General features: G+C 43.4%; 1 protein-coding gene across 2 annotated transcripts; it reads left to right on the top strand.

The window, feature by feature from the left end:
* The first annotated feature begins 11,866 nt into the window (after positions 1–11,866).
* NFKBIZ (NFKB inhibitor zeta) lies at positions 11,867–19,982 on the top strand. Of its 2 annotated transcripts, none has more exons than XM_048965962.1 (12): positions 11,867–12,179; positions 12,378–12,517; positions 13,412–13,448; positions 13,556–13,662; positions 13,773–14,536; positions 14,975–15,080; positions 15,405–15,551; positions 15,898–15,961; positions 16,523–16,692; positions 17,134–17,244; positions 17,348–17,515; positions 18,492–19,982. In XM_048965962.1, exons 1-12 carry the CDS (start codon positions 11,948–11,950, stop codon positions 18,543–18,545), a joined length of 2,100 nt encoding a protein of 699 aa, XP_048821919.1. In that variant the 5' UTR covers positions 11,867–11,947; the 3' UTR covers positions 18,546–19,982. The 2 variants fall into 2 exon arrangements, with proteins under 2 accessions (XP_048821919.1, XP_048821928.1); XM_048965971.1 differs by having other exon boundaries at positions 13,559–13,662.
* The last annotated feature ends 2,920 nt before the right edge of the window (positions 19,983–22,902 follow it).

A 22,902-nucleotide genomic window follows, 5' to 3' on the forward strand; every position in this document is an offset into this window, starting at 1 on the left:
TTAAAAATGAATGGCACAAATACCACCAGGTGATACTCTATGTAGGTCACTCCAAAAGTAATGCCTCCAATTTATTTCCATGGAAACTACAACAGATACAAAGAGCACAACATTGCTTGATAGATTTAGTTCTTAATTATGCAACACTGTTTTTCAGCAGTCACTGCCATTAGATCTGAATTTTTTCCAGTGATGAACAGGAGTCTGCATGCTATGCTTGTTGAAATCTACACCAGTGGAGGTGACCCACTGGTTGCCACTGCTGAAATGTACTCTCTACTGCCTCAGTGTTCACATCTGCTGTTTGGTCTCTCTCAGCATTCAGCAAGTATCGATGGATGTCAGTGAATGTCTTTTTTTTTTTTTTTTTTCCTCATGGAGCAATTCAGTGACACACCTTTGCTTCAAATGTGCTTCCATATCATACATCACTTTGTCAGACTGCAATCTGCTGCCATCAGTCCTGTGTCAACAAAATGTAAGGAAATATTTTGGGATGGTTTAACCTCAACTGCCATACTGCCAACATCTGATGTAATTTTATTATTACATAATAAAATAGGAAGCATTACTTTCAGAGCAGCCTTTGTAGACAAGTATATTTTACCTCCTGTTTTCATGCTTGAGCCTTCGGCATATTTTTGAGTCTGGTTTCTTTTTGGTTCAGCCTGATGCAGGGCTCTCCTTTCTCATTCTGTCTGAATGTCTGCTGCTGCTTGTTTGCAATGATTGGGATTTGGTACGGCATGAGTGCTAATCTACCAAACCATGGCAGCTTGCTCTGAAGGATCTCACAGAATAGCTTCAAGGTATGACTTGCCGTTTGGGGCTCACCAGGTTTTTACGTTACCTGAGTAAAAAGCAGAATAAGCAGAACGCGCTGATGTTTTTTCCCTTGCAATTCTGCACTCAGTTCTTTCCAAACCTCCTTCCTCTCTCTTATTCCCTGGGACAAGTGAGTCAGATTTTCCAGAACCACTTGCCCTTTTTCACTACCTGAATCAGATTCTCTCTGGTCAAGGCAGATATTTCTGTCTTTGCTGTTTCTTCCTTCTAATCTTCCCATTCTGGTCCGTCTTTAACATTTTTGCCCTTTGTGTTTGTATTATTAGTTGCTTCTGCTGTGTCTTTTACCTTTCATAAGTAACACACACACACACAAAGGAAAAGAGATACTGTCTTTACAACTTAATTAAAAAAAAATTCAAGAACTCAAGTAGCAATTACTTTTGTTCTTGTAAAATGTGTCCAATAAATGAGTATTTTCCAATCCCACTGACTTCAAATCCACAATTTGCAATGTAGGTTTTATGGCAACAGATTTATTCCTAATGTGTTATTGTCCTAATTTGTCTGTCTAGCAAGTGCTGCTACAAGAAGATATTTTTATTTCAGACTGAAATTGACTCTTCTTCCTGTTCTGCTGCACTTTTTATGCTTTACTTTGTTACTTTGCCCTTCTGTGTCTCAGTTCCTGCTGCTTGTCCCATTCAGACTTTGTTTTTGCAGTAGCACTTAGAACGAGTGGATGGTCCTCCTCCCAGGGCTGACCTCTGGTGAGTTTGCAGCTGATAGTGAGTATCTTATAAAGGCTTTAGGACACAGAGCACTTCAGCTACCCTGGTTGGGGAGGCAGCTTACACCTATGAGGAAAGAGCTGGATGAGCTGAGAGTTGCTCCAGGTATTGGTGATGATGGTCCATCTGCATCCCTTCTTTGCAAAGAGAGATCTTTGTCTCTTGGGGAGGTCTTGAGAGGCCACTCAGGCCTCCCACTGCTGCAAAGCTGCAATGGGAGTGAGCTGGGTGAGGGCCTGGTCTGTGGCACTGCCTTGCCATATGTTACACAAGGCTGAGGGCACTCTGGGCCTACAGCTGCCCAGCAAATTCTTGCCCCGGCTAGAAGAAAATACCTTTATTTTGAAGAAGTGTTGAGCCCATTGAGATTATCAGTTGAACATGTTCCAGTGATATAATAGATCTGAGAACAGGAAGATGGAGCCCACACAGCATTTCCTGCCTGCAGGCGGAAGGTTTCAAAATTATCACCTTTGGGAAGAAAAAGTTCTTTCCTACATCTTTCAGCTTGCTGAGGCAGGGTGAAGGTGGGGGTAGAGTCTGACTGGTTTTTATTTTACTCTCTATTTTTTTTTTTTTAACATCTCCTTCCCTTGTGGGAAGCACAAGGCATACAAGGGGATTAGGGGTTAAATGTTCTTACCTCGTTAGTAGACGTGTGTTAACTGTGCTTAAGAAAGTCTAATAAAATGCATCAAAGCCAGGAAATGTTTCTTCTGAGAAGATCTGAGTGTCCTCTCCTTGTTGGCTACATTCTTTGAGCAAGGAGGGTTCTGGCATGTGGCCCTGGTGAAAGGGGAAGAAAAGCAAAATGATTTTTAAGGAGCCTTTCTCCTTTTAGGAAAATCTTGAACTTCTCCCGTGACAAAGATTTGAAGATTAGTTTATCTACTGAAGAGATGACTGCTTTACATCCATTGCATCTATGACTAAGGGGAAGGTTTTTTGTTTGTTTTTTGTTTTCTTAAATCAAGCTTCTGATTGTGTAGAGTTTGCACGATGTAAGTGATAGTAGCTTCTGTGAAATTCATTTCAGCCTTTCTGAAGGCAAAACCACCCTGAAATCCAGACACTCGCCAAGGAGAGAGGTATTGTTGCCTGCTCTTTATCGTGAAGGCTCAAGCTGTTCGGTTTTTGCTTGTTTGTTTTTTTGTTTTGTTTTAAATCCATGGGATGCTTGCTTTCTTTGTGGCTGCTGTACAGGCACCTGCTTGTACAGATTACACTGTAGCACAGTGACAGAAGAGGGTTACAAAATGCTTCTGAGTTTCTTGCGGCTGCAGGCACAGTGCTGAAAATAGAAGGTGGAACCAAACTGCATGAGGAAAGAAATCCTGCCCAGTTGCACGCTGCAGGTTTCTGTTCCCTTGCGTTGTTGTAACAGACCTCTTTCGTTGCTCTTGCTGTAAAACATACGTCAGTATGTTCTAGACCATATTTGGCAGCATTACACCAGTATGGGGTTTCCTGCCAGCCTCCCTGGCAGGGGAATGTCCCTGATGGGGCTCACCCTGCCTGGGAAATTCCACCACACAGAAAAAGTCCAGGGAGCCACTCTCATGCTGCCGTCCTCCACCCTCCCGCTTCCTCTCACATGTCATAACATTCCCCTCTGGCCCTCCCCGATTAACCAGAGCTAAAAGATAAATGGTGCCTGGGCACTGCAATAAAAACAGCCCTGTGGGCACTTGGCCTGGAGCTCTAAAACTTAGGGAGAAGGTGTTTAGGGAGTCTTTTTTTTTTTTTTTTAAAAAAAAAAGAAAAAAAAGAAAAAAAAACTTTTTTTTTTTCTTCATGTGACTAAAAAGCCAGAATAAGCAAGATGTTTGGTGGTAGTTTCCCTGCTGTCGCTTCTGTTTCGTATTGTTAAGCCTCAGAGGAACTTTTCAGTCATTCTCACAGATGTGGCCGTAAGGGACGATCGCTTGCCAGTGGGGTACAAGGAGATGGCTTGTATTCCACCCAGCTCTAACTTCGCTCTTCTGACATGAAGGTACTCTATTACTTCTGTTTGCTTTATTCTTTAAAAGCTGTAATTGATTGGAACTTACATATTACATATATGCACATAGCACACATCTGCATTGGGGTTGGGTGTAGAAGACGGGTTGGGTTTTGGATGGGTAATGGGTGATAATCAAGAAGGAAGAAACCACAAGAAACTGTGGGATTTTGAAAGCTCGCAGTGGGTCTAGGGGCAAAACACAAATGGAAATAACTGCAGTTTTTCACCCCAAACAGCTTTGATGCTTTGGGCAATTCTCTATGAATATAATCTTTTTTTCAGGAGAGGGTGTAATCATTTTCCAGAGTTAGGACAGGTGAGCAGCTAGAATCAGGGCAATCAGGAAGAGAGATTGGTAATGGGTGCAAGTGTCTTGGGTATCTTGATTACAGCATATTGTTTGTTTGCTTAATCTAGTGAGTAATCAGCAAAAAAATCAGTATACAAGTTTGCCAGTTTCAATAGGACAGGAGTAAACTTGTCACGGTGCATTTAGACTGCTGACAGCTTAGCAAAAAGTATAAGAGCAGGGATTTATGCTTGCTTTTGAGATTTAGCAAAAGCCTGTGGGAATATAAAGAAGTACATTTAATGAACCCAAACTTCACTTTAAAATCCAGTAGGCTATAAGTTTAATGAACCAGGCCATAAACTCCTTTTCACCACCTGGTGAGGGTTTCTCTGGCTTACCACATGAGATTGATTATGCAGCATCCTGATTTGCTACCTGTGCTTGTATCTGCAGGTTGGGAGGCAGCTCAGTACTGAGCTTCTTGGAGAGAACAAAACGCAATTGTAGCCACACTACCTGAGACAGATGTATGGCTGAGGATGGGGAGCATGCAACTATTTGAGATAGAAGCTGGGTATTTTCAGCTGGGACATCCTGGCTTCCCTCAAGGCCCCTAGGGACACCCTAGAGAGAGGCCCAAACCCTGGACGCTTTGTTAGCAGGTCTGTGTGACCAGCTAGTGAGGGAAAAATGTCACCTAGGGACACTGGGAACAAAGCCATATTTCTGCTCCAAATTAAACTCTTGTATCACCTTTGTTCCTGAAGCAATCAATTTATTTTTGGCTACTCACAATTTTTATTGATTTTTTTTTTTTTTTTTTTTTTTTTTTTTTTTAAATACAGAAAGCCATATTTCCCTTTGCATTTAATGGAGGTTGATAGGAGGAGGGTGTGCGTGTGGGGACCAAACACCTTCTGCCTTCAAGTGCCAATGGCTAGTTGCTGGCAAAGCTCTGGGACTGCATGCTGTTTTCCTGGGCATGTCCTTCCTATCCCCAGCCTCCCAGAACAGTAGAATGCCAGGGGTGGCCCCAGCCCACCCTTCTGCTGTAGCCCAGGGTTTTGTGGACAGCAAAACACAGTTCTGACAATGCTGCCAGAAAACCTGAGTGCAGTTTTTGCATCCCCAATTACCAGCTCCAGGAGACAAAACATGTAAGACTAGTCTAGCGCTGCCTTAAGTCTTGCTTTCTTTACAAGAAATTGGCAAGAATTGAAAAGGAGACTTTAAAAATCCATGGTCTAGCTTCCATGGAAAGCAGTGTCCTGTGAGACAGGATGTGTCTGGCTTTAGACAATACATCCTTCCAGCTGAGAACTAAAGGAAAGAGCCAAGGTGTGAGAACAGAGTTTTCCATGACGCCCCACTAATTCCAAAGGGTTTCTTTTCAAGTTTCTTGCTATTTTTTGCTAACTGCTGCACAACTTGCATATTAATGTAATGTGTTGTTACTATCCATTGTCATGGATTGCTTTCTAAGTGTGTAGAAACTGGCTGTTAATCTTACAGAGTCAAAAGAAGACATGACGCTAGTATCTTTTTCATGATATTAGTACCCTTCATGCAGGTGTAGGAATTACACTGCTGAGACATATGTGCCAACAAATTCTGATAGTGATGTTGTCCTACTTGAGGATGATTGAACACATTTAACTGTGGATAAATCCTGCCCTGGAATTTGAAATTCATCCCAAGCATCAGGAAAATTTTTATATTGCTGCTTGGATGAAACCAACATTTTCCTTACAGTAGCGAAATCTTACTTGGCTGCCTTGGTTTAGGTGCTTTTTAGAAAAGTGAGAATATTTCCTGTTTATTGAATTTTTGTCTGACTAATGGAGGACAGTTCCACAGCTGAGTTTTGGGACTTTCCTGGGGTCAAATAGCCATGTGATTTGAAAGCTGGGATTTCTTTAGTAACTGGAAGTCTGAACTAAAGGTATTTAAAATCTATGGTATGAAAATCATAGTGAAATAAGGTCAAGACATAAGACGTGCAAGAACAGCAAGTGCTTTGCAGCAGTAAGCTTTGAGTTGTTAAAGTGGTGCGAGTCTCAATGGTGTGAGGCACTCAGCACTGTCTTGTTTCTGCCTGGGACTTCCTGCATGCTGATGTGCACTCTCAGACTGAGCAGATCCTTGCATATCAGCAGTGTAGGACGGTGGAGATCAGTGCTGAAGCTCCCTGCAGGTGTTGATCCCGCTGCACAGCTACAGTGTAGTTGATCTGCTTGTGTGCTACCACTGTGCCTGGAATTTCTGGCCAGGTGTCAGCCCGGTGAGAACTACTGTGAAGTAGATGTGACTGAGTTATTGAGTCCAAGAAGTGGGTAATTTTTCAAAATCTGTCTGGGCAACATTTTTGAGTAGAAAAACATGTTTGAGAAGCCTAAATGTACGGTAATCTCAGTGTTAGTCTATCCAGTACTACCCCGTACTATCCAGTACTCTGTAAATTGAGAGACTGTTTGGTCCTAGGCAAAGTACAGTTTGAAAACTCTATTTTTCTGGTTTAAAGCTTTTCTGAGATAAAGCAGTTTTTCTTCGTATTTCTGCATTGAAGAGCTGAATGATGCTACTGCGTTCTGTCTGACAACTTTCTATCCCCTATGAGAACGTGATTCTGTTTTCCTGGCAGTTAAAGTTGTCCTTGTTTGTGGAAAGTAAGGAGACTGAAATCCAGGCCTGCTGGAGCCTAACCCATTGCCTTGGTTGTAGCACTGCTCCCATGTCTGACAACAGAAAACAAAAATGAATGTGGGCTTAGAATGATTGATGGGTTTTTGTCCTAGGTTGGCCACCTGAGTTAGGAGGAAAAAGGCCTTTGGTATGAATCATAAGGAAAGCTCATGCTTACATCTTTAAATCTACAGTGGTCTCAACAGCACTGAGAAACTTGATTAACTCCCTTTCTAAACCAGAATATTGTAAGCATGGTGTTTTGAGACAGGAACATGTACTATTTACTTCATGTATGCATACTGCAGTATGTTTTCCAGTTGACATGTGATGTTGCCCTTTGCTATGGGGAAACAGCATTTTGCTCTGTATTTACATGCTGTGACATCAGCGGTGCGTGTGTGTCTTAGTGATGAGTTCCTACTGCAAGGTACTAATGAGATAGAGCAGCTTATGAGAAAACATGACTAATCAGGGCAATGAGTATGCCAAAAGGAATGTCCACAAATACAAGATGTACAAAGGAGACTGTTTACTTGTAAAGAAATCAGCTTAGGCAGCTTTGAACGCTTACAGGTTCAGAGTTTCTTTTTCGCTGTACTGATTTTAGCTGCTTTACATACACAGTGTGAAAGAATCTACTTGGGAGCAAGCAACTTTTTTTTTCTTAAATATCAAACAAACAAACAAAAAAGCAGAATTGAGAGCATTCTTCTGATCAAAGGAGTAAGCCCTAAAAGATACACGGTAAACAGTCTGAGGTTTTTCTCTAATATGAAGAACTATACACGCTCCCTTTTGAAGTTCAGGCTAATCCTAGAATGGCAGTCATGGAGACCAATGTCGAGGAAAAATGTAGCAATACAAGTAGAGCAGAGGGAAGGAACACAGTCTCCTGTGTACTAGCTTTTAGAGGGAAGAAAAAAAAAAGCATCATGGCCTGTTTCCAACCTGCCAACACGTGGTCTCTTAAGTTGTTAGGGCAAACATGCTTATTGATCCTGGAGAACAAGTCTCTGGGGTGAAGTTGTTACTAAGCTTTCATCTCCAGTTTTCTTGGTGCTGTTCTGAAAGCCAACTCAGTGTTATGTTGGACTGTTTGGAATTTGTACGCTGCATAGAAATGCTTCTGGCACACAGAGGTGTGGCAGCCGTATTCACGCACCTTGACTCAAAGCCTGTAGCAGGAGTCTAATTATACCTATTTCAGAATAAGCAACATTTGACATCCACACAGCAAATATTCACTTGCATTAAGCAACTGGACAGTAAACTACCATTTTTATTTTCAGTATAAGAAATACCACAGAGGTCATACAATTCCAGAAATGTGTTGCAAAACCAAATTCTTGTTACTATTAGTTTGTCCCTGCCAATTTACCTAATGGCTGTTCTGTGGTGTTCTGTGCTGCCACTTAGCCTGAGGAGGCTTTAGACCACTCCCATTCCCACCAAACTGTGAGCTGCTTTGGGGGCTGGCACTCTCCCTGTGCTCCCCAGTGCATTAGGAGTGGCCATATATCTGGCAGAGACAACTGTGTACTGCTGTAAAGTGAAAGCAAAGCTCTGCTTTCTGGGGTTGATTTATTTGAAGTCGATATCCCTTATTGCATTCACCCCAGTGTGTGCCCCAGGGACCGGGCAGTGCAGGCACAGATACTGTACAGGCTGTCCATTTCCGTACAGCAGACTGGCCGTATTTATAAAGCATAACCCTTTGCTGTGATCTCTTCTGAGCCCTGTGTGGCCTCCTCGGGACATATTTTCCATGCTTGGTTTGTTGTTGGGTTGGGGTTTTTTTTGTGTGTGTGTTTTTTTTTTTTTTTTTTTTTTTTTCCCCCTCTTCAACACTGAGTGCCTGAAATAACACATCACTGCCAACACAGTGCTACTATTGAAGCAAGTTGTTGCTGCATATGTGACGTGGAGCTACAGCTTCCAGGGGATTTTTCAGAGGGGGAAGATGAGGAAGGATGCCTTTTGGAGAGTCATTCAAAATAGCGGGAGGTAAACTGGCACAGCCTTGCCTGTACAATTGCTTGTAGGGAGCAGTCCTAGAGCAAACCATGCTGAGGTTTCATCCTCAGGAGTTGGTGATGCCAGAACTGAGCTCATGGACATTCCCTGTTACCAATCCTGGGAACAGGATATGAGGGTACGCTGTGGGGCTGCGTCATTTGACCATATAAAAGTAGGGGTTGGATTGGTGATCACTTACCTATGAAGCTAAAGAGGATGATATAGGGTGTTAGGAGGAAGTAATTTGCAAGCATTTGCAAACCTCTACCTGAGCTGTGCAGCCCAGGTTTTTCAGAGCTGGGAGTGCTCGATCCCCTCCATTACCTGTGCTGTGGGCCTGGCAGAATTCATTGCACCAGTTGTCCCCATCCAATATTGAGGCAGTTTCACAAAAAATTTCCTTCTGGTTTCTTTAATGTTATGCTGCAATATGGTCTGGAAGTCCCCTTCCCCTTCCAGCTCAGGCTATAGGCATTTTGTGAGAAAGGATAAACCAGAGATGGTTGAAAGCTGGACAGGAAAATATCTCTCTTGGTCTGAGGTTATGTTGTCATGATTAAAGTGCTACTCTCAGCACCAGGACCCAGAAGTGAGGGAAAACCTCGTGGTTACGATTAGAAAATGTGATGAAAATAATGAAAATGTGTTTTAACAGAAACCCCCTAAAGCTCTGAACAGGCTTCTTGATCTGCTTCAATTTTGGGCAGTGGGTCAGCCGTTTTCTCATGTCCAGAACACAGTTATTTCAGGCCTTGTCCATGGGAAAGCCCAATATAGCATTTCCAGTGTGTCTTTGCTCGGTGCTGACTCTGAATAAGACAGCAATATGGAGACAGGCAGCAGTGATTAATCTGTGCGTTTAATTGGTAGCGAGGAAAGAAGCTGAGGTTTTGATTTGAAAACCGATGCAGTGCGTCTCATTTTAGCAGCAATCTGAGATAGGAATATAAGCACATCTCACTATTTGCTGCTGTATTCAAGACAGGATTCAGGGCAAATGTTGCTAATGTTGGCCACTAGTTGGCATTATTGATACATCGCAGTGAACAAGAGGAGGGGTGATGAGAGCCTGCAGGCCATTGCTTAAGGGAGCTGAGGAGTCCACCCCTATACAGGCTTCTTGGCTCTGCAGCTCCATGGGTTTTGCTGGGTTCAGTCAAAGCTGGCTGAAGCTGCCTGGTGAGTGCCTTCATAGATACCTACCCTACTGACCTCCTCCTCCCAGCTCGTGGCTGTCCATACAGGCTCTGCCAGCTCTCCTGGCAGGAGAAGAGGTGATGAGCCCTTCTGGTTGCTACCCTGCCTGGCAGGAATTTCCTTAGGCTGAAGACATCTGCTGGAGCTTTGGTCACCACAAATGTTACGTGGTGGTTGGGCTAAGAGAAACGTTCAAGGTCTGCTGTATTAATAATTACAATTTGTAAATGTAGCAATAATTTGCCAGTAACTTGCATGGAGTGCTTTGAGAGGTTGCTGGGAGCCAGCTCATCTTGTGCAATGTTGGGTGTGTGTATTTTTGAAAGAGTCTTTTGTTACAGAGTTTGGTGGAATTAGACCTGTCTTAATCTGCTTTGATGGGGAGCAGATTTATGTCAGGAGACCTGATAAATGAGACGTAGCTGATGAAACACCTGAGAGCTGAGGTATCATGAGGTATCAGAGTGTTGCCTGAAGTGGATTTTGTGTGGTACAATGACAGCAGATCAACAGTTCAGCCTCCAGTAGGCTTGCAACTTTGAAATAGAATAGAAATTCCACAACCTCTTTGCAGTAAGGTAAAAACCTCATTATATTGTTTCGTAGGATAGTTTTTGTTTACACGTAGAGGCTAATCTTCAATTAAATCAGGTCCAAAATGATTACGGAATAGCAGTGGTAAAGCTGTTGCTCCCTCTGCCTGTATGTGTTTTTATGGACCTTGCATGACCTAGTAGAATGAAGAGGAGTGAAATCCACGTCTGGTTTGACATCCACTTTTACCCTTGGCTTTTCTAAGGGAATTACAGACCACTATGACACTAAATCTATTTTTTTTTTTCATCTACATAGTTCTTCATTTCATGTTATTGTTTGTTAAAAGATAACATCCATTCACTGTAGCAGTTGGAGACCCTTCTGACCAGACTAAAACCATTTGCTTCCAATCTACAGTGCAGCAATGCAAAAATTAGATTAGATCAGTCAGATTTGTTTTCAGAAAGCCATGTTATGGATCCACCCATCAATGTGCAAAGCGTGTCCTAGAGGTAAGGGATCTCAGCAAGTGCATTTTAACAAGAAAATAGTCAAAGTGCCTACCTGAAGCTAAGGTATCATGATTGAGATCTTGAGGTTTGGAGAACAAGAGGGCAAACTCGCATGTTTAAAACATATAGCCCGATTTCAGAAGTCCTTGCTTGCATAATGCAGTTCATTGAAACCTGCTGCTGATAAGGGAGCAAATGAATTTCTTGCTTTATTAGACTATGCTATTTCTGGCATTGGTAGTGTTTGACTTCATTTTCTATGCTGCATTTGCCAATTTTACTGTCACTGCATAAATCTGATCTGTGGCTTAAAAGCAATGTTTTTGGAGTAGGAAATTGAGGATACTGCTAAGTGAAACCCTTTCCTCACTCGACAGGGGACAAAATGTTTGAATACTACAAAGTAATTCCCTCCTGCCTCCTCACAGCTGATTAATATAATTTCACGTTGCACCTGTCCCATGTTTTTTTAGCACAATTAGAACATGTATAACAACCTAAATTATAGACCTCCAATTTGCATAATATCCTTCAGAAATACAGTGGTGTTTTACTGCATATTTTTGGGGCAGCCGCAGCGCTAACAACATCCTAATCACAACCTGCTGCGGCCAAACACGGGCTCGTGTGACGGTGAGTACGGTGGCAGCTGAGCCAGCAGAAACATCTTTCCGAAAGGTAGAAAAGGGAGAGGTACGCCCTGTGAATACAGTTAACCGACCGGCGCGGTTGATGTCAAAAGCCGGCGAGAGATTGTGCTTAATGCAGGCTCCGCACAGCTTCGCCTCCCCGCTCTGCTCCGCTCTGACTTCACCGCAGCACGAAAACAAGCCAGCTTCGGTGCCTGCTCCGCGCTGGGCAGCCGCTGCGGGGTGACTCGGTCTGGCTGCGTGCCCTAGCCCCGTTCCGGGCGCGGCTGCGTCCCGCCTTCCCCCGCCGCCCTTACGGGAAGCGCGGCCCCGCCCGTGCCCGGGCCCGCCTCTGCCGGCGGGGCGGAGCCGCTATAAGCGCGGCGCGGTTGCCGCCGCCTGCCAGTCCCCGCCGCACCGCCCGCTCAGCCCTGGACGTGCCCGTCGCCGCGCCGCAGCCCGCCGTTCTCCGCCGTCCGCCGCCCCGCGGCACCGCCATGATCGTGGACAGCAGCCGGGACGCAGCGCCCGACGGCGACGGCGGGGCTCTCAGCAGCCCCATTAACCTCGCCTATTTCTACGGCGCCTCGCCCCACTCCAGCGAGGGCAGCTGCTCGCCGGCGCATTCCGCCCCGGGCTCGCCGGGCTCGGACTCGGACCTGTCGGTGAGCAGCCGCGGCGGCGGCGGCCGGAGGGACGGCCGGGGAGGCGCCCGCCCCGCGCTGCAAGGTACGGCGGGACCGGGGCTGTGGGGAGGGGACGTGGCGGCGGCCGCGGGTCCGCGCTCGGGTTCTTTCCGGCCCTTTGGGCAGTGGGACGGGCCTGATGAGGCTCTCGGCAGCGACTTTGGGTGCCTTCCACGGGCTCGTCCGCTTCTATGAATGCCGACCCCGCTTAAGTGCCGTCTTCCGTGTGCTCTCTCTACAGCGGAGCAGCACATGGGGGGAGGAAAGCAGCACAGAGGGCCGTTCCAGGGGGTCCGCGTGAAGAACTCGGTGAAAGAGCTCCTGCTGCACTTCAGGAGCAGCAAGCAGATGTCCTCGGGCCCCGCTGCGGATGAAGGCAAGGTAATGAGCGTTTTTCAGGGCTGACATAATGGGGTTTAACCGTGATTGAGGTTGGCGAGGGAAGGCACGCGATAAAGTTTCTGGTGTTATCTGATGGGGATGGAGTCATAATTCTTCCTTTTCAATACGCTCCGTGGAAGAAGTGAGCTGGGAGGAGATGGGCAAGACAGCTTCTGTGTGGGGCACCTGACCGTCTTTCTGAGCCTTGTTTTTTGAGGAGAGTTCAGATAAAGATGGGTTTGTGTTCTGTGCTTAGACAACCCCTGTTAGCCCACATGAGGTCATGAGGAGCGGAGAGCCTTCTCTGAGGAGAATTACATAGCAGCATATTGCATTTCTCCTGTGTAAGGGCAGACAGACCGCAGTCTGGAAAACAGGAGGATGTGAGAAACGCTGAGAGGCTTAGAGAGAGTTTTTCCTCACAGTCTGCCTTTTGACAGCGTGTTGGAGTTTCCTACACTAGTGTTGCCACTGGAAACTTTTTGCATAGAAAAGTTCATGGTATTAGAGACAGACAAAATGAGCAGGCTAATTCACATTTGGAAAAAAAAAAAAAAGGAAAAAAAGCAAAAGCTTGAGACCTCACTGGGGAATGGTGTCTTCCTCTACGTTTTCTTGAGTTCTGTGGTATTGCAACAAATAGCTTATTAAAAAAGCCTTAAGAAAAAAGGTAGTTTTCATTTAAGTTGCATAAAACTCTTGATGTTTTCTAACCTCAATTGAAAACAATTAAATTAAGGCTTGACTGTCCTGTGCTAGGATTATTCTAAAGACATATTCTATGCTTATAGAAGCAGACTTCTGCTTCTGTTTGTTTTGTTTCGTTTTCCCTGGAATAGCATTATAATGATTGAATAATCTGTTTTTGTTGTTGTTTTTTTTTCCCCTCAAAAGGCACAAGGAGGATTGGTGAATTACGAACCGTACACAGGTAAGAGAAAACAAACACCTGAACATTTCTAAATACCCTGCAATAATATTTAAAAAAATAAATTGTAAGAATAATTGTTTATTTATTGATACGTTTGTTTATTTTAGCAGAGTTGAAGAGCGTTCTAGGTCAGGGTGGCAAAAGAAAGGCTCCTGAGCTCCTTTCTGATGGACCTCCTTTCAAACGCCAAGTTAATGTTCACCCACATCTCCTGGTAAGCTTGAAGTAGTATTTTTTCTGTGCCTGTTTCTCTGTAATCAGAAAGTATCTCCTAAAACAATACCTCTGACTTTGTGGGGCTTGTTTTGCTGCTTTTTCTGACAGACGCCACCCCAGACCCCAACTTCAATGGATAACATGGAAGAGACGCATAAAAACGAACCAAAGCATGACAGCAGTTCTGATCTGCTTCAGAACATCATAAACATTAAGAACGAGTCCAGCCCTGTTTCCCTGAATACCGTGCAGGTTAGCTGGTTGCACGGTGTCTCCAGCCACAACTCACCTGGCGAACAATACCACGACAGTCCGGGAGCACAGGCTTTCTCCCCACCCCAGAAGTACCAAGCATTCCAAGATCACGCCTCCCAGAATATGCTTGATCCTCCGCAGCATTACCAGTTTCCTTCATCGCAGAACCAGGATTTGTCACAGAACTACACTTCGGATGCATCTCTGGAGTACAGGCCGTTTTCTGCCAATGACCAGTCTCCAGGCTACCACCAGCATGCCTTCGAGGGCCATGAACTGCAGTATTGCCCGTCGCAAAGTTTCTCCTCCCTCCTGAACGATTCTGAAGGCTCGGAGAACATCTCTGCTCCCCTCCAGTCCTTGACCAGTGCCCACCCGCAGGCTACTGTCAGCCCCCACGCCCAGAGCTTCAGCCTGGCTCCCAATAATGTCTGCAGTAGTCTTGAACGCAGTGTCTCTTTGGCCACTTTAAATGTCTCTCTACCACCCCAAAGTGTTGCCAGAAACACAACGCAGTTGGGCAAGTCGTTTTTCCAGTGGCAAGTGGAGCAGGAGGAAAACAAATTGGCTAACATCTCTCAAGACCAGTTCCTAGCAAAAGACTCAGATGGAGACACGTGAGTAGCCCTTATCTCACTGTTTCTGAAGTAGAAGGTTGGAGAACACTTCTGTTCAGGTTTTGGCAGACCACTAAGTTGTAATGAAAGTTGTTTCTTAGTGGTGCTTGTGCCATGAGTGCAGTAGTTTCACCAGCTGTGGTCTTGCTGATGGGCTGTGATGCATGCAGTTGCAGCATATGTAGTAGATAAGATAGTTGTATTATCTCACGTCAGGTACTTATTAGATTTTTATCTGGTAAATTGAGAGAAAAAAAGATTGTAATTCAGATGCTTTAAATTGCCTTGGGAGGAAGGTGCCTGATTTTCCGTCTTAGTCACTCAGATGAAGTTTGAAGCTGACATTATGAAGCCATTCCCACAACGTACATTTGGAATTGCATAGTGACTTGAGCCCCAGTCTGTGTGGCTGTCTAACTGTTTTCCCTCTTTATGCAGCTTCCTTCACATTGCTGTTGCCCAGGGCCGACGAGCTCTCTCCTACGTTCTTGCGAGGAAAATGGCTGCTCTGCATATGTTGGATATTAAAGAGCACAATGGCCAGGTGAGGTTCTTGAACTCTTCCCACCCGCTTTGTGCACCTGAGTGCTCTGATGTCTGGACCCTGAGGAAAATGTGGTGAAATGCTTATTTAATATTAACCCCGAGATTTAGTCTGCATACTAATATTAACCTTGAGCTATTAATACTTCTTGGGATCACCTTGAGCTGGTAAAACTATACACTCGACTTTTTGTCCTGGCTTCCTGGTATTCATAATCACTGCTTAAATAATACTGGGTAGCTAGGCTTTTTATTTGTTCTAGTTGCTCTTTCCTGTTAGAGATCAGATGACTAATAGTTGAAATTTTCTTCTCAATGTTTGCAGAGTGCTTTCCAGGTTGCTGTGGCTGCCAACCAGCATCTCATTGTGCAGGATTTGGTTAGCCTGGGGGCTCAAGTCAACACCACAGACTGCTGGGGTAGAACGCCATTGCATGTTTGTGCTGAGAAGGGGCATGCCCAGGTCCTTCAGGTGAGAATGAGGCAGATACAGCTCTGCTGTATCCATAGTGCTAACTCAGTATTAGCAGTTTTGGAGGGCTACAAAAAAACTGCACCTCTGCTTATCGTTTTCCTGTGTAAGCCTTTTCGATATGTCTTAGACTCTACATTAACGGTTTAAAGTGAGGATGGCTCTTGCTCTAAGATTCACACCAGTGAGGAATTAGGTAGTGTAGTATATGAAAACAATAAATAAGTCTTAAGTGTTTAATACCATTCTTGACTGCAACTTTGTTGCAGGAAGACTGTATACAAGCTTGAGGAAGCAGTATGTGGTTTAGGTAGACCTAAATGCATATCTGTTCCCACTTTTGTAGGCGATCCAAAAGGGGGCCATGGGTAGCAATCAATATGTGGACCTTGAGGCAACGAACTATGACGGTGAGTAGTTTGGGATTTATAACTTACAGTTTGCTGGGTGGTACGGGGTTTTATAGCTGCTGATGTGAATGTTATCCTGGGAAAAGAGCAATAAAATGGATTATATCTTTGCCAGGTTCAAATTCACAATTAGAATTGAAATTGCATTACAGTTGGCACATCTGTCAGATAAAAGCACAGCTAACCTGTGCCTGTTGAGATCTTTCCCTGTTCTCTCTTGCATGTGATTGACGTGTTTGGCATGGGAAGGATAGATGATAATAGGCTGTTGTTTAAAATGTAAGTGGCAGTGGTATATTGCTGGATACAGAATGCAGTATCTCTAGCACCAGAGAGTTGTTTTAATTGAACCTATTTTCCATGCGATAGATCTTCCTGAAGAACATTCTCTGAAGAAGTATTTTAACAGAGATCCTTATGTGGCTTGTCACTTAGAGTGACTAACAGCTCAAATCCTGAGCCATTCAGGAGTAGTAGTCATTCTTACTTAGAAATGTGGAAGCAAACAGCCAGTCAAGAATTTTGTATTACATTCATTAATGTTGAATTTTTCATGTTAAGGTTTGACAGCCCTGCACTGTGCTGTTCTGGCCCATAATGCTGTGCTGCATGAACTACAAAACTGTCAACCACCTCACTCCCCTGAGGTTCAGGAACTTCTGCTGAGAAACAAGAGCCTGGTCGAAACCATCAAGACTCTGATACAAATGGGAGCTTCTGTTGAAGCAAAAGTAAGTAGAGCAATTTTTGTGTAAAATGCCAGATCCGAAGGAGGCATGGAAGTGGATTGTGCCCCTTTCTCCCATGCCACATCTCAGCCCACTTAACAGGAAGGAAGTAGATTCATTTGAAAGCTTCCTAAGCAACCTACAGCTTAATTTACCTAAGTGGAATACGAATGTTGCATTTATTAAGAAAACAAGGCATTATCAATGCAAATGAACCATGGGAAAAGGGAGGTGACAGTCTAATTTCTGGACTAAGAATGATACTATGCCGGTTGGAATTGGTTGTGCATTAAATTTAAGAATATGTTTGGAGCGTTGTAGTAACAGGGTGCTGATGATACACTGCTTTTGAACTGTAAATTGTTATCAAGTACTGCTTCCTGTGCAGACAGACTTTCAGTGAAATAAGTGCTGTTGCTCAATGTTGTTTTCTTTTTTTGGTAGGATCGCAAAAGTGGCCGCTCCGCTTTACATTTGGCAGCAGAGGAAGCGAATCTGGAGCTCATTCGTCTCTTCTTGGAGCTGCCAAACTGCCTCTCTTTTGTTAATGCAAAGGTAGGTAGATATAATCCAGGATGTGTACACCTGTCACTGTGACTGAACTGCAAGTCATGCCCCTTGCTGGTTTTTTTTCACGGTCTTACTTTGTCTTTTCCAGGCTTACAATGGCAACACAGCACTCCATGTGGCTGCCAGCCTGCAGTATCGGGTGAGCCAGCTGGATGCAGTTCGCCTGCTAATGCGAAAGGGAGCTGATCCAAGTGCCAGAAACTTGGAAAATGAACAGCCAGTTCACTTGGTTCCTGATGGCCTTGTAGGAGAACAGGTAAAATAAATAAACACAACAGCCCACCCAAAAAATCCCCAAACTTTTAGCCCCTGTCCTCCTGCACCAGCACAGAAGCTATATTTCTCAAAATTTTCCAAGTTTTGAGCTCTTGTAACTTCTAGGAAAAAGTTCCTGCAGATGGTGTTTTCTTGAGGGATCTTTTAATGTTAGGATCAGGAAGAATATGCAGAGACCTGAAACTACAAATTTAATTTGTAGCTTCTTCCCCATCTCAGAAGCTTTTTTCCCATGAAAATAATATTTAGAAGTATTTTTTCCATAAATGTGCAGCATATGGGAGGTCATCTCCTTTCTTGTATTGATCTCAGTATGATGTAAGGTCATGTTAGTAATTACAACAAGCAGTGAAAATGGCAGTTCTTAGGCTTGAATAACAGATGAAGAAATAGCAGTTGTACAAATATGTAACCAAAAAAGATGGCTCTTGAGCTAAGAAGCTAATAATCTGAGTAATTCTGTTGGTTCAAATCTTGTAAAATTGGATCCATTCTGAAATAGCTGAACTTGGAAGCTAGACTCAGATAAATGAGGAATACAGAGTTCACAGAATCACAGAATAGCCTGGGTTGGAAAGGACCTCAAGGATCATGAAGCTCCAACCTTCTTCCCTTCTCCCCAAAGGCAGGGCCACCAACCTCCCCATTTAATACTAGATCAGGCTGCCCAGGGCCCCATCCAATCTGGCCTTAAACACCTCCAGGGACGGGGCATCCACATCCTCTCTGGGCAGCCTGTTCCAGCACCTCACCACTCTCACAGTAAAGAACTTCCTCCTGACATCCAACCTAAATCTTCCCTCCCTTCAACTTAAAACCATTTCCCTTTGTCATGCCATTATCTATCCTTGTAAAAAGTTGAGTTGGACTTCTATTGTTGTTTTTTTTTGTTTGTTTTAGATTGGTTTACTTTAGGATGATGTGTGCTAATGGTTTTGTCTTTTTCTTTTGTCTAGATAAGACGTATCCTAAAAGGGAAGACAGTTCAACAGAGAGCGTCGCTGTTTTGAGCTCCATGTTACTTGGAGTTACCGTACACTCACTGTCAGTCAGGCAGTCCTAATGTATCTGTAAATAGACCATTTGCCTGGTGTTGGCAAATGTTAGTTGTTTCTATGAAACAAAGGTATTTTGTTCACTATCATATAGTGGGTTATGTAAGTTTAGGGAAAAAAAAAAACAAAACAAAAACAAACAAAAAAAAAAGCCATAAAAATCTAACAAACCAACAATTAAATTCCTCTGAGCAGATGGGAATGTTTCATTCCCAAGTATGTGGAACCTTTGCCTGGATACCTGGATTTTATAGCTATGACAAGCTAACTTCTGGACAAAGATGATTCTACAGTCAGTCTTGTTTGGAGATGGCTGATATGTGACAACACTGCAGAGTTTTTTGTCTGTGATAACACTTCAATATTAAGTGTAAGAGAAATATATTTTTTTTTCAAATGGGAATTTTATTTATATACCTTTGTGGCTTCCTTCCAGTATCCTGTGCATGATTGTATATAATCATTGGCATTGTTGTACGCTTGTATAGTTCCGAGCATCTATGAGTAGATTGGGAATGAACTGAAGAAGAAATGAGTTGGCTGATCTTGAACTCCTAAATCACATATGAAATTTTAATTCTACACTGGGGCAAAAAAGAACAGTTAAGAGGAATTGTCCCTAGCACTGATGTGTTTGTGCTTTTGGAGCTGTTAATAAAACCTGAGAACCATGCTTGTTCAGGGGACAGTATTGGGTGGTTTTGTACCCAGCAGAGGGGTTTTCTTTTGTCTGGACAGTAGATTGAGGGAGAAATATTGTGATTTACATAGTGTATATAACTTTGTCGTATTTTAAGGGTTATGATCCTGATTCACTGGAGATAATTAGCATGTACTTAGCTCTTGATGCATGTTGAAATCTCTCTTTGTTCATTGTGATACTTAACTGTTTGTAAGCCCTGCTAGTGTCAGTAGAACTTGAGCACATGCCTAAGTTGTCTGCTGAATTGGGCTCTAGTCGATTCTAGAGATTTAGCATTTTTCACCTAAGCAGAGTTAGTCCATTTATGGCTTTACCTTATAGGTATTGTAGAGAGCCAATTGAAACTACTGTTTTTCTATTTTTAATAATTATAAATATTAATGCAAAATGTGTACTAATTATACTGTATACTTGTGTTCTGTTGGAGAAAGCTTCCTTCTCTCATCAATTTCATAACAATCCATGCTGGGCTGTAATCCCAGCAATCTGTTCTCCTAATGGTCTTTGCTCTTAGCCTGTTCTCGCATCACACGTGATTCTCTGCCATAGCCATTAGTCTGATTGTGCTGTTGTGACAAAGTGTGTCTTGTAGGGAAGCTAAGTGGGAAAATCTAATATGCTGAGGCCGAGCTGTGATGTGTTTCTTGAAGGGTTTAATGTGTCTTGTTTGAATAAACATGTTAATTACACGTTTTGGTGGTTACTGTCTGTGGTACGAATACTGATGGCAAAACCAAGCTTGAGATAAAACTGATTTAGCACAGCAATACCGTGAGACTGGTGAAGGTCCTTCTGTGAGGTATGAGATGGAGGCTCCCTTCTGTTTCACTGTTCATGCTTACTTTCCATGCTGTTTTTTTTTGTGGGTGATCCTAACGTGTTTTGAGTCATGCACCATGTGGTTGCCTGTATTTGGTGGCTGTGCCTCAAATAGGAGTTAGAATTTGCACGACTTAGCGACTAAATTGTTACCTGAACAATTTCTCACACAGAGGATCTTTTGTTCTTTTGTTGTCCCTATATGGAAGAATTTCAATTCTCCAAAAAATCTCAGGTTTTCTGTTATTTTTCTTGCCTGCCTTCTGTTCTGGCAGCTCAGGTATAGTCAATTTAAGCACTGATGAAAGTCCATACAAGTTACACGCTTGGGGAGAGACCGTTCTCATTTCACAATTGAAAAGATGAGCTCTGAGCTGACTGCAACTGATCTTTCAGGAAGAGAACTGTTGTGACAGACTGTCCTGGCTGAGCACTGAGCTTGTAGGCAGCAGCAGTCAGAAAGCAGATGAACCCTGTAGTCCCTTTCAGTAGGAGAGGAACTGAGGGGAATTAGATCATTTCTGTGCTACTTGGATAAACCCACTGCGTGCCCCCACCTCACTGTTGCATGCAGTTTAGGCCTCTGCTCAGGTAAGAGTGTGTTGGGATTGGAGGAGGTGTGGGTCTGTGGAAGAGCTTCTCTACAGGGAAGAGCAGAGTACATGAACACTCTTCCACTGCAGGAGTGGTGACTGACAGCGGATAGCACAGACCTGTGCTGTTGTCCAGCCAGAGAAGCTGGGCTGGGATTAGCTGCTCAGCATGTGTTCCACTGTACAAAAGCCAAACGCTAGTAATGAAGGAATCAAGCACAACAGACAAAAGGATGTGATTATTTCAGATGAAATATGGAAGCAGGACATACAACGATGTGGGGAGGGGCTGTATACATATTTCAAAGGCAAACCTCTGTGGAGGATTAGTAAGCAGATGAACCGTGTCAGTCCTCCCTGTGTTGAAGGGTGCTGAGAGAGTAGTTGATAATGTTCTGTAGTATCGTACAAGCTTGCCCTGCTCTTAAATCTCTCTTGGGATTTTTCTAATGGTCACTCTTGCACGTATGATGCTGGAGTAGGTGATTATATCCTCTCTCCAAGTCATTGCAGATAGGGTCTTAGTGGTTGGTTCCCAGCTTCAGTCTGTCTCTGTTGGTTCCAGTTGCACCTTTGTGGGAGGAAAATCTGGGAAATTCATCCTGTGGTTAACAGAGCACTTCAAGGGAAGGCCAGCAGATCGTTTGCTCTGCTCCTGCTCTGTGCAGAAAGTGGTCCCTGGAGGCCTCAAAATAGCTTATTGTGCTGAGAAATGGCAGAAAGAGGAGGCTGTGTGTTGTGTAGTAATTAAGAGTATGAAATGATGATGGAGAGTGGAAATAGGATTGGATTTCTATTAGGCAATGGGAAGTTGAAATGGTATCTGTTTAGGTGAGCAACTAATTAGGCTGAGACTATACTGGATATGATGCCATCTGAATGCATCTATTACTGCTAGTGAAGTTGTCTTTTTTTTTTTTTTAATATGAGGAGCCAAACTGCAAAGCTTTCTGCATTTTCATCTTCTTTATAAAAGGTGATTACAAAGGGAAAAAGTGCTGATGAGATTTGGTCCTTCACATCAGCCCAATCTGCCCGCCTGGCACTCCTTTTTGGGTGTTGTTAACTGAGTCATCTAACAAAGGGATAGAAGCACCTTGGGCTTCTGAGGGTAGCAGAGCATGAGTGTGTACTCTGTGCTTATGTATAAAATAGGTGCTGTTGGTGAGAGGCTTTTAACAAGCGGGGGCTGTTCTTTCAGTGATATTTGTGCTGTTGATTTGTAAGTATTCTTGAAGGCCACATTAAAAATATATAAAAATATATAAAAAACTGAAAAAAATCCTGAGGTGGGACAAAAGTGTTTGGACAAATTTAATCTGCACGCAGTCTAATTCATTGTCTTGAGGTCAGTAGGTAATTTCATAAGAAAACTTCCTCACCTCAAGTATAACTGACTCATTTATCTGTCCTATAGTATTGCTAAGTTCTGACGTATCTGATGTGACATGAATAGTTATTCGAAATGATCCTTTTTTTTTTCTTTTTTCTTTTACTGAAAGGTAAGTGATGTTAAATATTTAGCAGGCCAGTAGTGTTTACCTGAAAACCTGTGGTGCTGGAAAAGTGCAGAATCGCTTTTATTGACTTGGATGCAGGCGTGCCATTCATTTCTATAGTTACAATAGAGGCAAAAGAAACTGGCTTTGGTCTGAGTAGGGATCTTAAGATGTAGAGAGCTTTGTTCCCAGGATGTTTCTGATTTGTTTGTCTAAGTAAGCCAAACCTCAGGAAAGAGCTGCTTTTTGATTTCTGTGGACTATTCATCTGGCTGGAACTGTGGAAGGTGGCAATTCATGATTTACAAGAAATGCGTTCTGCTTCTGGGGATGGAAAAAGTACATTTCCCACATTCATTGCTCATTTTATATTTTTATCAGAAAAAGAAAACGTGTCCAGGAAGTGCATTCTTAGAGAGGTTGGGTGTGGTGGAAGAGACTTCAAAGATACAAGATGAAGTGCTTGTTCTTCTCGCCTGACTGTTTGCTTATCTGGTCGCCTCTCTTTAAAAAACATAAATGCTCTCCTCTGTAGGGTGATTCAAGTGCCCTGAAAACGGAAGCTCGAGAACAGGTTCTTGCAATTAAATATCTGACAAAAATTGATCAAATCTCTTAGAGCATTCAAAGCAAGTTCTCCTATCATCCTGATCTACTACTTCTCTTGAGTGTTTAGTGGTGGTGTTGGTCCAAGCTAC

This window comes from Lagopus muta, chromosome 1, assembly GCF_023343835.1.
Source record: "Lagopus muta isolate bLagMut1 chromosome 1, bLagMut1 primary, whole genome shotgun sequence".
Taxonomy (NCBI): Eukaryota; Metazoa; Chordata; class Aves; order Galliformes; family Phasianidae; genus Lagopus; species Lagopus muta.